The following is a 13349-nucleotide window of genomic DNA, read 5'->3' on the forward strand; positions in this document are numbered from 1 at the left end:
AAGATTTGTAGTAGCACTTTGAAGATTAAGTGCCCCTGATTGGGGCGCCTGCGTGGCTCAGTCGGTTGAGCATCCGACTTTGGCTCAGGTCACGATCTCTCACGGTTTGTGGGTTCGAGCCCTGCGTCGGGCTCTGGGCTCACGGCTTGGAGTCTGGAGCCTGCTTTGGATTCTGTGTCCCCCTCCTTCTCTGCCCCTCCCCTGCTCATGCTCTGTCTCTGTCTCTCCAAAGTGAATAAAGATTTTTTAAAAATTAAAAAAAAAAAGAATACGTGTAAAATGCTTAGCACACTATGGGCACGAGTTATCAGTCCCTTCCTTTCCTCTTGTCTTCTGGAGGATTTTTACTTATCGCATCAAGGAAAGCAATGCTTTCAACACTTCTGATGCAGCAAAGCGGCCTGCCTGAACTACAACTAATTGGTTGTCTATTGCTGAAATACTATTCATAATGAACTTCTTGGTATTTTTTTTTTCTTTAAAATAGCTTCCATCAGTTTCCAGCTTAAAATTCTCCATTTGTTTAGCATCCAAACTTCTAAGGACCCAAGAAAGCAGTCAAGTGGAAAAAGCTGGACTGGGATAAAAGTCGCAACTCTCTGGCGAGTAGAATCTTAAAACCGCGACCGATTTTTCACCTGATTGTGGAATTTCCCCCGAAGGTCTATGAAAATGTGCACGAAATCAGGAAAAACCAGCTGTCCTATGACCGAGCAAGTTACACACTGTGCCGCCAAGCTGAGAAGTGAATTTGATGTTTTTCTCCAAACCACGGGACTTAAGATGCGTCAGGGCCTCGTTTTTCCAAGAAGATCACTCTCTGTAGGAACACCTGATGGACTTCCCCATGCCCCACGAAACAAAGCTTCAAGCCAAAGAACAAGAGTGATGTTTGACTTCTGAATGTATTTTTTTTATTTTATTTATTTATTTTTATTTTTTTTTTTCAACGTTTATTTATTTTTGGGACAGAAAGAGACAGAGCATGAACGGGGGAGGGGCAGAGAGAGAGGGAGACACAGAATCGGAAACAGGCTCCAGGCTCCGAGCCGTCAGCCCAGAGCCTGACGCGGGGCTCGAACTCCCGGACCGCGAGATGGTGACCTGGCTGAAGTCGGAGGCTTAACCAACTGCCCCACCCAGGCGCCCCTTTTATTTATTTATTTTTTAACGTTTATTTATTTTTGAGACAGAGAGAGACAGAGCATGAACGGGGGAGGGGCAGAGAGAGGGAGACACAGAATCTGAAACAGGCTCCAGGCTCTGAGCTGTCAGCACAGAGCCCGACGCGGGGCTCGAACTCACGGACTGTGAGATCGTGACCTGAGCCGAAGTCGGACGCTTAACCGACCAAGCCACCTAGGCGCCCCGACTTCTGAATGTATTTACAGAGGTCTGGGGTCTTAAATATCAACTCTTTTGATAAGAAAAACATATGGCAATTATACCTTATTACAGCTGGAGAACATTAACCCGCTAATTTCTATAAGATTTCTGGAAATGTCTGGAAACTTCTAAATGGATACCAAAGATTATTAATAGTACTAGGTTCAAAATACAAATTCAGCTACTAGTGGCAAACTTTGGTGGATCCTGCAAAGTTAGAGGAAATGGAAAAACAAAACAGACTCGACTAAGAGAGCAAGGTTAAAAGCCAGCTTTGGGAGATCAGTCTTTGCACCTCCTCCAGGCTTTTTCAGGCGATACCTTAAAGTTCAACGTCCCTTTGAAAATGTTGCCAGGGAGAAGCAGGCATAACTTGTTCTATTGCTCAACATGTCTGTTTCCAGTTACAGCATCATGATTATGCAAATAATCTTTTCTTGAAACTCTGAAATTATGTGCCCGAATAGGATTGTCAAGAGAGTTTTCACCTTATTTGAAAAATAATTATCTTAAAAAAAAAAAAAAAAGAAAACCACTTCACTTTTAAGTCTTTGTAATTAGCGTTCCCTTTCATAATTCTCTCAATTTTAAACTAATGACTGGCACAATATAGTCCTCAAATACGTGAAGGAAGATACTACTTATAAACTTCTGGACAGATACCATTGGTATGTGACCCAGCGAAGGTCACAGAATAATTCCCAAGGGGAAAGAAGCAAAGAGTAAGAATCCAACTTTAAGCCCTTGTAAAGTTGTTCCCCAGAAACTTAAAAAAAAAAAAAAAGCTTTCTATTTTATAAACTATTTAAATGTTTCATGACTATTACATCACTTAATGAAATTAAGACTCTTCCTGGTCATTCCGTTTTTAGAAGACAATTAGTATGTTCAAATTAAAAACCAGAGAGTCTCAAAAATGGTATCTCACTTTACAAAGTATAAAAACCAGGGGTGCCTGGGTGGCTCAGTCCAACTTCAGCTCCGGTCATGGTCTCACGGTTCGTGAGTTCAAGCCCCGTGTCGGGCTCTGGGCTGACGGCTCGGAGCCTGGAGCCTGCTTCCGATTCTGCGTCTCCCTCTCTCTCTGCCCCTCCCCTGCTCATGCTCAGTCTCTGTCTCTCTCTCTCTCTCTCTCTCCTTCAAAAATAAATAAACATGTTTTAAAAAGTGTAAAAACCAGAAATACTCTAAAGCATTGCAGACTGCCTTTAAAAATGAAACTGCAATGAAAAATCACCTTTTCCTTGAACGGCTTGTTTCATATTGACATGAGAATCAGTTAACTGTTTTTGAAGTGTCCTCTTGATACCAAAAAAGAAAGTATCATTTATTTTATACTCTTACTATGTTCTTTCATATTGCTGGTTTGTAAAATACGTTCTGAACATTTTTCTAGCATTTGATAACACACCAGTTACTTATATTCTGGGCTTTTAACTTTTTGAAATATTAAAACGGTGATAATTAGAAAACCATGCAGGGTTCAGTGCCAGAAGCACCGACTGGGCTTTGTGGTTGGTCCCTGAATGAGAGTTTGGGAGTTCCATCTGGGTTATTTGTGAATGAGGAGAGGCCTTTGAATAAGTCGCATCTTCTAAAAAAGGAATCAAAACATACATCTTTTATAAGGTTTTGGTGATGTTAAGTGAGATAATGCATATGTAAAGTACTGAGCAACATTTTGGCAAATTTAACCACTCGATAAATGAATTTAACTATTATTATCTCCCTGTGTGGATTTGCAAAATAATAGTTTCTTGTGCCCCGTTTCTTTATCTGTAACATGGGGTAGTGAGAGCAGATAAAAATTCTGTGCAAAGATGTAAGATTACATATTTGTAATGGATGGCCAAAGACCAGAGGTTGGGGAAAGATGTGCCTCACCAGCTGGTAAACAGTGCCTCTCTCTTCCGGGCTCCACCTCAGTGCCCTACTTTCGTCCTTACAGTGTGGCAGAATTTGTACGGATTGTTCATTCAAGGGAGGAACTCATTGATTCATGATGTTACCAAAATTGCACACAGCTAAAAAAAAAATCTACGACCTTCCCTTTCTCCCATCCCCCTCATGCTTCCTTCTCCTATTCTGTATTTGACCGATGTTTTTTAAAAAAAAATTAATGTTTATTTATTTTTGAAGGAGAGAGAGACAGAGAGTGAGCGGGGGAGGAGCAGAGAGAGAGAGACACAGAATCCCAAGCAGGCCCCAGGCTCCCAGCTGTCAGCACAGAGCCAGATGCGGGACTGGAACTCACAAACTCTGAGATCATGACCCCGGCGGAAGTCAGACGCTTAACTGACTGAGCCACCCAGGAGCCCCACCCCCATTTTTTTTTTTTTTTTTAAACCTGAGTGCAGCCCATTCAACTAGATCATGTTAATTTCAGTTCCTAGTTCCAGGGAAAACTTTAAAAATCGGACTGTGTCATACAATACACTAGTATACTAGTTTTTTTACTTTTTCCTCTTTAATGATTTCACACGAAGAGCACGCATTACTTGCGTGGCAAGCTACAAACGAATCTAAAAACTAAATAAACTTGTCTAGTTTATTGGCAATTTTCATGATCATGTTCCTTTATAACTTTTATTTCAATTTTTTAATATTTATTTATTTTTGGCACAAAGACAGAGAGAGGCAGAGTGCGACTGGGGGAGGGGCAGAGAGAGAGGGAGACGCAGGATCCGAAGCGGGCTCCAGGCTCCGAGCCGTCAGCACAGAGCCCGACGCGGGGCTCAAACTCACGGACCGTGAGAACGTGACCTGAGCCGAAGTCGGACGCTCCACCGACTGAGCCACCCAGGCGCTCCTTAATGTACTTTCTCCTCTCCCCCCCCCCCCCCCCCCCATACCTGTATATGCCTAGACGAGGCATCCTCTGTGCCCCTTTTTAGGACAGGTATTTCAGGGGTGCCTTGGTGGCTCAGTAGGTTAAGTGTCCAATTTTTTTTTTAACATTTATTTATTTTTGAGAGAGCACGAGCAGGGGAGGAACAGAGAGAGAGAGGGAGACAGAATCCGAAACAGGCTCCAGGCTCCGAGCTGTCAGCACAGAGCCCCACCCCGGGCTGGAACCCCCCCACCAGGAGGCCATGACCTGAGCTGAAGTCAGATGCTTGACCGACTGAGCCACCCAGGCGCCCCGTTTCTCTAGCTTCTTGATAAAAGGTGGTGAGAGAGGGAACCCACTACTGAATTCGCTATTGAAGATCTCCCTACAAATCCCAGATTGGAAGCAAAGAAAGTTTGTTTGGAGGGACAAACGTTGACCCTCAGGCTCTAGCGGTCGGATGAAATAATGTGGGGCCATACAACACAGTACTTGGAAGTTTCCGTGTGATTCCCAGCTCAACCTGGAACAAACGACTTAATTTCTCAGAGCCTCAGTTTGCTTACCTGTAAAGTGGGGATAACGGTCCTGCCTACCTCCTACCTCACCAGACTGCTCCAAGGATTCAACGCAGTAATGCAACACAAAAGGCCTAAGCACCTGATGAGGGCTCAATAAATCGTCTGACTGCAAACATTTCGTCTGACACTTTAGTGTGAGTGCCTCCACAAAACCAAGGGCCCTACGACAAGCCCGGAACTTGGTATTTTCCACCGAGTCCACGCCGCTCCCGAAAGCAGGCCGATCGTCGGCGGGGCACGGTGCTGTGGCCACAGCGTAAGACTCCCCGCCCGCAGACAACCCGGATTCCCCTGCGGCCGCGGTCCTGCAGGCCCAAGGTGGCTTTCAAAACTCCGCGGGGCGGAGGTGAGGCCCCTGGGTGGGTGGGGGGAGGGTTTCCTGCCCGGGGCTTTTGCCATGGCAACCGCCACAGACTTCTCCATGGGGGGAGGGGGAAACTCCACCTCTTCCGGCTAAACAGAGAGTCTGCGTCGGAGAGGCCAACTGAATCGCCCCAAGGTGGCCGCTCTCAGCCCCTCGGCGACCTCCCGGGCCGCACGCTCCAGGTCAAGGCCCACAAGCCCCCGGCGGCCGGCCTCCGAGCCCCGCTTCCAGGCCCTTCCGGGGGCCGCCGCCCTTTGCCCCCGGAAGTGGGCGGGAGAGGAAGCGGCTGGTGATGCTGGAACAAACATGGCCGCCCCGGCGCCAGTCGGCCCCTCGGGCTCCCGCCGTCCTCCGCTGGCCGCCGGCCTCCGGCTGCTGCCGCTGCTGGGGCTGCTGCAGCTGCTGGCTCAGCCCGGCCTGGGCCGCGTCCACCACCTGGCGCTCAAGGTAAGGCCGGCCAGGGCCGCGCGGGGGGCGGAGGCCGAGGCCGAGGCCGCTCTCCGGGGCTGGGGGCAACTTTGGCCCACGGTGGGCGGGAGCCTCTGAGCGATGGCCCTCCGCCCCTCCTTGCCCCAGGCGCCGCCTCTTGCCGAAGGAGGGTTCTGCGGGGAACTGTGGTCACGGCGGGGGTCCTCGGACCGTCTGGAAGGGGCAGGAAGGTTGGGAGCTGAGCCGCCGAGGGGAAGGGGCTGAACTGCGGCGTAACCCCAAGGAGTCAGGAGGCCGCCCTTGCTGACTTTCCTCGCTTCCCGGCCGAGAGCGACCAGCTATCCGACTGTTATCCCCGCTTCACTTGTCCGCGGTGCCCACTCTTCCATCCTCTTGTGCCCCTTGAAGGGACGCGAAACCCTAGCCTCAGTTTCCCGGTTTGACGTAGGGCGCTCTCTGGACTGATGAAAGCGGGAATCTCCTGGAGGAGTTGCAAATGGTTGTTTTTAAGGAATTTCAAATCTTGCCTGAAATACACGACCAGCATTAAAAATGTGTTTCTATTTAGAGGGCCTGCCCTTTCTTCCCCTCGCTCCTGTCACTGTCAGTCTAGGGAAGAGACTTACATAGGCCTAGAATGATCTTACTTTACAGTTCACCGCTAAGAGTCGTCTGAGGCTAAAACGTGCCTCCAGGCGATTCAGCAGGTTAATATATCTGAGGAGTAGAAAAATAAATCGTTACGACCCAAAGCCTTGTACATTATTTTCACAACGTACAGTTTTCTAAGAAGTTGTGGGATTGTAAGAACTTTGTCTTATACTTGAAAACCACGAAGCATTGTTATTTTGTGACGGTAGACTTTGAAGAGTATGGAATCCAGATGAAAAAGCCTGGCCAGACCCATGCACCATACTTTGGGTTATCAGCTTTTGCTGTTTGTTAAGTAAAAAGTATCCTGATTAAAATGGTTCCTAAGTGCAGGGAAATAGGTGAGTCTTGGCTCCTTTTGAGAATCTGTTGAAAACTGTAGAACCTTTCCCCAGAAAAGTACAAGTAGAAATGTAGACAACACATTCAGAGGGAATTTCTGCGGCTTTATAAGCCCCAGATGATTATCCATAGGCCCTAGTCCCCAGGCTTATGACTGTGACTCCAGATCTACAGAATTCTTTCTTTTATAGTTCAGGATCCTTGGTGTTAGATTAAGTGGTGGAACTGAATTCATATAGGTTATAAATTGGAGACAAAGCTAGTAATGGCCACAGTGGACCGTGCCTCTTGGTTCCCAATCCAGTGCTCTTTGTAGATTTTTGGGATTAAAGTGTCAGGTGTTCAGCACCATTGGGTAAATACTGACGGTATTGATATAGGTAAAAACGTACACTAACCTCAGTGGTGGAAGCAAACCGAATTGGTGTGATTCTGGTGATGGGTTTCTTCCTGTTGTGCTGAATTACTTAATGTTTTTCATCCGTGTACGTGATTCGTAAGTACTGTGGTAGTTATTCCGTAATAATACTGTAGTGGTTTCTTTCCTCTTTGGATAAATATTCTGACTTCTTCCCCCGAGGAAACAGAAATCACTTGAAGAGAGCCTTTCAGAGCAGCAACATTAGATGGTCTTGTTTTGCTTGAGACGGCATGAACTAGGAGACTTGATCAGGATATAGACCTAGAGTGGCAAGAATAACATGAAGAGGGGCGCCTGGGTGGCGCAGTCGGTTAAGCGTCCGACTTCAGCCAGGTCACGATCTCGCGGTCTGTGAGTTCAAGCCCCGCGTCAGGCTCTGGGCTGATGGCTCAGAGCCTGGAGCCTGTTTCCGATTCTGTGTCTCCCTCTCTCTCTGCCCCTCCCCCGTTCATGCTCTGTCTCTCTCTGTCCCAAAAATAAATAAACGTTGAAAAAAAATAAAAAAAAAATTATAAAAAAGAATAACATGAAGAAGTCACTGAGCGTTATAAATATGCATTGGTCTGTTTGAAAACTTCATGGAGTTTTCATGGAGAGAAATTCATGGAGAATTTCAAACAGACATCAATAGCAGCCAGAATGAACTCCCATGTACCTGTCATCCAGCCTCAATAACCATTAACCTGTAGCTAATTCTGCCCCATCCCCATACACATGACTTCTCTCTTGACATTCTTTTTTTTTTTTAAGTTAGAAATGAGTCTTTTCATTTTTGATTCACTTTTCTTATCCCATATTATGCTTTTCTTTCTTTTTAAAATTTTATTTATTTATTTATTGGGTGCGGAGGGAGGGGGAGAGAGAGAGGGAGGGAGAGGGGGGGGAGAGAGAGAGAGAGAGAGAGAGATTGAGAGAGAGAGAGTGAGAGAAAGGGAATCTTAAGCAAGCTCCATGCTCAGTGTGGAACCTGATGCAGGGCTTGAGCCCACGACCCTGGGATCATGACCTGAGCTGAAATCAAGAGTCAGATGCTCAACTGACTGCACCATTGGGCGCCCCTCTTCCTTCCCTTCCCTTCCCTTCCCTTCCCTTCCCTTCCCTTCCCTTCCCTTCCCTTCCCTTCCCTTCCCTTCCCTTCCCTTCCTTTCTCCTTTCTCCTTTCTCCTTTCTTTCCCTTCCCTCTCCTCCCCTCCCCTCCCCTCCTTCCCCCCTCCCCTCCCCTCCCGTCCCGTCCTTCATTCCTTCATTCTTCCTTCCATAGGCTCTAGGCAAAACCTGGGGCTTGAACTCATGACCCCCAAGATCAAGAGTCTCACGCTCTACCGACTGAAGCGGCCAGTGTTCATCTATCCTTTAAATTGTTAATCGGATGTAGAGGCTTGATCATGTTCAGGTTTGATTCTGTTGGCAAGACCGCTTCATAGTTAGCACTGTGTGCTTCCACTGGGAGGCGTAGTGTATGATTTTCTTTCTGTCACGTTTGCCCCATCGATGCCCGATGCTTATATCTCTGTGTTCATTTGTGTCTTAGTCTTTTCAAGCTGCTGTAACAGAATACACACACTGGGTAGCTCATAAACAACATAAGTTTATTTCTCACAGGTCTGGAGGCTAAGTCCAAGATCAAGGTGCTAGCTTTGGTGAGGGCCGTCTTCCTGGTTCCTAGCGGGTGTCTACTCACTGTGCCCTTAATGGTGGAAGAGGTGAGGGATGTCTGTGGGGTCTCTCTCACAAGAACACTAATCCCATTCATGAAGGCTCAGCCCTCACGACATAAGTACCTCCCTGCTAATACCATTACCTTTGGGGATTAGGATTTCAACATACGAATTTTGGGGGAGAACAAACGTTCGGACCATAGCAATTTGGCATTTGATCTTTACATTGTCTGGTGTCAAAGTGTAGGACTGTCTTGATTAAGTTTTATGTTTTATTGTATAGTAGATCTGGTTATATTTCTCAAATTTGGCACACAAGGCAAAGCGTATGAAGTGCCAACAAGTATTGTTCCTTAGACGTTTATTTGCTCAGGAAACATTCATGGATCACATGTATTAGGCGTAATCCCTACCCCCAGGCTGACCAGGCATGGAAGTTTCAGACCAGCAAAGAAAACAGATACGGTCCTCCATCTTCTGCATTGTAGTATAGACCTCTCTATTGATGGAAATTTTTCTCAAGTATTTTAATACTTCTTGACTTCATAAACCTAAGTTACGGGATAAAATTAGCTTTTCCTGAATAATGGGTGGTTTCCATTCATTTATTCACTAAACGTTTATTTTCTGACTCCTATTTGAACAGATGGAATATTTATTTTAAAAAAAAATTTTTTTTATTGTTTATTTGACAGAGAGAGAGACAGGGTATGAGCGGGGTGGGGGGGGCAGAGAGCGAGGGAGACACAGAATCTAAAGCAGGCTCCAGGCTCCGAGCCGTCAGCCCAGAGCCCGTCGCTGGGCTCGAACTCGCAGACTGTGAGATCATGACCTGAGCCGAAGTTGGCCGCTCAACCGACTGAGACACCCAGGCGCCCCTGAAGTTTCTTTAGGTTGGGAGTGACCAAATTTACATTTTAGGTAGGTTTCTGTGGGCACGTGATCAGGGGGGCAGGACCGGAAGCGATAGGAGCCAGTGATGACTCTGGGTACAAGATTAGGGCTGAGAGCAGGGCGCTGTGGGGAGGAGGGGGAAGAGGGAACAGACCACTAGCTGTTGAGAAGGCGAATGCTGGACAAATGTGGAGGTGAAGGAGGAGGTGACACCTAGGTTGCTCGCAGAGGTTATGAAGGTGGACACTGGTGCCACCACCTGACAGGCCATAGGAGGAAGATGAGATAATCCTGTTAACAGGACTTCGTAGCCGGGCTGGGAACACACGTCCTCTGCCTCCCACTCGCACTCGTGGTAGAAGGATTAAGTTTGGGGATCTGATGATCCAACCGGCATATTTTGCAAGTGAAGGGCACTTCCTGCGTAATTACCCATTTGCGTAGCTGAATTACTCTTTTCCCTCCTGTTAGACCAACAGAGTGAAGCGCCAGTTTGGCTTGAGCACATGCCGTCCTGTGGTTCGTGGGCCTGGCCAAAAGGCAGCGGGTTCCCGTTTCGTTTGGGCTTGGGTGATGCGAACATACGGACTGATCCGCGTCCCGCCCTCATTTCTCGTACGTTCTCCTGCCTCCTTTCATGCACCGAAGCGGAACAGCCTATAACAGTCTGAAGGTTCTTTTCACACCGGTACCTGGCATTTCGAATTAGCCTCCTAACTTCAGTGTATGCTTTAAATGGCTTCTGTTTGTTTGTCTGTTTTTAATGTTTATTTTCGAGGGGAGCCAGAGAGTGCGTGGGGGAGGGGCAGAGAGACCGAGAGGGAATCAAGAGAATCTGAAACAGGTTCCAGGCGCTGAGCTGTCAGCACAGAGCCCGACGCGGGCTCGAACTCGCTAACTGCACGATCGTGACCTGAGCCGAAGTCACACGCTTAACCGTCGAGCCGCCCAGGCGCCCCTTTAAATGGTTTCTCACACGCGCCGCTCAGGGTTTCATCCCTTTTAAGTACAACGATCTATTGAGTATCTGTTCCTCGGTATGTGTGTACATAAGCACATAACGTGCCCTTTTGCAATGACTGTCGTCACTGCACGTGTGCTGGTTTGCTTTCTTCCGAGAATACTAGCACGGAAGAATCAAGTATTTGATCGGTAGAGTTTCTTAATAAGACAGCCCTGGAAAATTCTAGTGACCGCTTTGTCTTTTTTCCACTTTTCCTGCCCCTGCCCCTTCCACGGCTGCTGTTATACATTTTTGCTGCTGCTGCTGCTGCTGCTGCTGCTGCTTCTTCTTCTTCTTCTTCTTCTAATTCTTCTTTTTTTTGGTCTCCCCCCAGTGCACCCTCACATGTAGTTTACTACTTTTTTAACTTGTAGAAAAAAAGTTGGGGTCAAAAAATACTCTCTGGACTAGCCGACAGGTTTTCTTTTCCTTCACCTCTTTACTTGAAGGATGACATCTACATGGGCCAGGTAAGTAAGCGCTGAAACACTTCACTGTGAATGATTAGGAAGATGGGTATATATGCTGCGGTGACAAGTGTCCCTCCAAAATGAACGTCTACCTGGAACCTCAGAATGTGGCCTTGTCTGGAAATGGGGTGTTCGCAGAAGTGAGTGGTTAAGATTAGGTCATGCTGGCTTAGGATGGGCCCTAATTCCAGCACGACTGGTGTCCTTACAGGAAGAGGGGACACACACAGAAGGAAGAAGGCCATGTGAAGACAGAACAGAGATTGCGGTGAGGCATCTGTAAACCAGGAAACTCCAGGGCTTGCCAGCAGCCTCCAGAAGCACAGAAGACACGGGGAGGATTTTTTTCTTAGAGCCTTTCCAGGGAGAACAGCCATGCCCAGGCCTTGATTTTGGACTTGTAGCCTCCAGAACTGTAGGAGTAAAAGTTTCTGTTGTTTTAAGCCACCCAGTCTGTGGGTATCCTGACAGCAGCTCTCGAAAGTAATCAATATGTAGCAACCTTACTTCAAAACTCTACCTTCGTGGCAATGTGTTATTACTTTGTGTGTGTGTGTGTGTGTGTGTGTGTGTGTGTTTAATTTTTATTTATTTTGAGAGAGAGAGAGAATCAGAGCGCAAGCACGGGAGGGGCAGAGAGAGGGGAAGACAACAGAATCCGAAGCAGGCCCCAGGCTCTGAGCTGTCAGGACAGAGCCCGACGTGGGGCTCGAACCCACGAGCCATGAGATCATGACCTGAGCTGAAGCTGGACACTCAACTGACTGAGCCACCCAGGGGCCCCACGTTATTACTCTGTTTTTGAGTAATAACTTTTAGAGAACATCTTTGGCAGTTTGACGTAGCGGTGATCCCCGGTTCGTAAGTCCAGTCCCTCTCTGTACAAATACTCGAGAACCTGATCGCATTAGCCTTCTGTGGTGGATCTTCCTTAAGCCAGTGGCTACAGCCCCACTGCACAGACTGCTTTGTGAGGCCCCGTCACCGCCAAGAGTTTCTGAAGAGTTTTGGGAAATTAGAGAGCATCTTCCTCCTCCACGCTATGCCCCATCTCAGGGCGGGGCCGTCCTGGTAAACCTCAGACCGTTCCCAGGCAGCCTCCGGAACTGTGGTCAGTATGTAAAATGAATGTGGGTAGCCTTGTCTGTCCAGAGTATTGATCAGGGCGGTATAGAAAAGGATGCAGTGTGTTCTTGCAACAGCAGTGTGAGGTCAGACCCGTTACGTGGGCCTTGTGAGCGTTGCAGAGAGCTTGGTCGAGGCAGCCAACAGCCCGTCCGCGGCAACGCAGAGTGAGACACGAAGGAGCTGGGACGAACGTGACACTGAGGTAGATGCCGTTGGCACATTCATTGTTGTCTTAAATCTTTTTTTTTTTTAATGGTTATTTATTTTGAAAGAGAGAGAGCAAGTGAGCAGGGGAGGTACAGAAAGAGGGAGAGAGAGAATCCCAAGCAGGCTCCACACCGTCAGCACAGAGCCTGACGCAGGGCTCGAACCCACGAACCGTGGGATCATGACCTGAGCCGAAACCATGAGTCGGACGCTCAGCCGACCGAGCCCCCCGGGCACCCCATGTCCCTCTTCAATGTGCCTCCAGGGCTCTAGTATGTGAGACTGCCGTGTTCACAAGAAGGTGGACACTGCTCCAGTGTCAAATGTTCTAGGCTCACTTGGAAATGAGGGTTCTACAGAATCTAAGTTTGAAGTGGTGGTGATAGCAACTTGTTATTAAAGTACCCCCGATAAGCCAAAGACTGGGCTGAATATTGGATGTTTTTATTCATTGACTCCTCGTAACAGCCCTTTGAGGTAAACGTTACCATTCCTACTTTGTAAATTGGGGAAACAGAACTTGGGTTACAGAAGTGGAGGTGACAGAATTTGAACCCAAGACCAGGGCTCCTCCCATCTTCCCACTTGCACTGGGTGAGCAGCCCTCAGTGACTGTCCCCGAGGAAAGCCCTGATTGCCAAGACCCCAGATTTCGGTGTTTCTGTGTTTTTGTTTGGCATTCTCTTTCAGCTTTTTGTAGTTTTTCTCTCGTGTGTGCTTAGCTGTCACAATTTTGCTTCTTTGAGTAAGTTGGACCTCATTCCTTTTGTGAGTTGCTGTCTAAATACAGTGAGCCAAGAATTCAGATACTAAGCTTCTTACGGGAATGTCTCCTAGCGTTGATAGTAGGCAGGCAAGGGATGGGGATGGTAGATGGCGTTATTCTTGGTTTTCTCTGTAGTAGAGAAATTGATTGTGGGTGCCTTTTGCTGAAAGGCACTGTTGCTTGCCTTGGAGATGTGATGTTTGTTTTAATCCGAGGTCA

The 13349-nt window shown here is 47.6% G+C and overlaps 1 protein-coding gene across 1 annotated transcript in view; it reads left to right on the forward strand.

Moving 5' to 3' along the window:
• The first annotated feature begins 5279 nt into the window (after positions 1-5279).
• The window catches only part of GPR107 (G protein-coupled receptor 107), a 71388-nt gene continuing 63318 nt past the window's right edge, over positions 5280-13349 (forward strand). Inside the window, exon 1 of the mRNA XM_025932858.2 lies at positions 5280-5608. Coding sequence (XP_025788643.2) covers positions 5468-5608 — 141 coding nt within the window. The 5' untranslated portion in view covers positions 5280-5467. The remainder of the gene's footprint in view (positions 5609-13349) is intronic.

The sequence above is a fragment of the Puma concolor genome, chromosome D4, assembly GCF_028749965.1.
Source record: "Puma concolor isolate L17-30 chromosome D4, mPumCon1.1.hap2, whole genome shotgun sequence".
Lineage (NCBI taxonomy): Eukaryota > Metazoa > Chordata > Mammalia > Carnivora > Felidae > Puma > Puma concolor.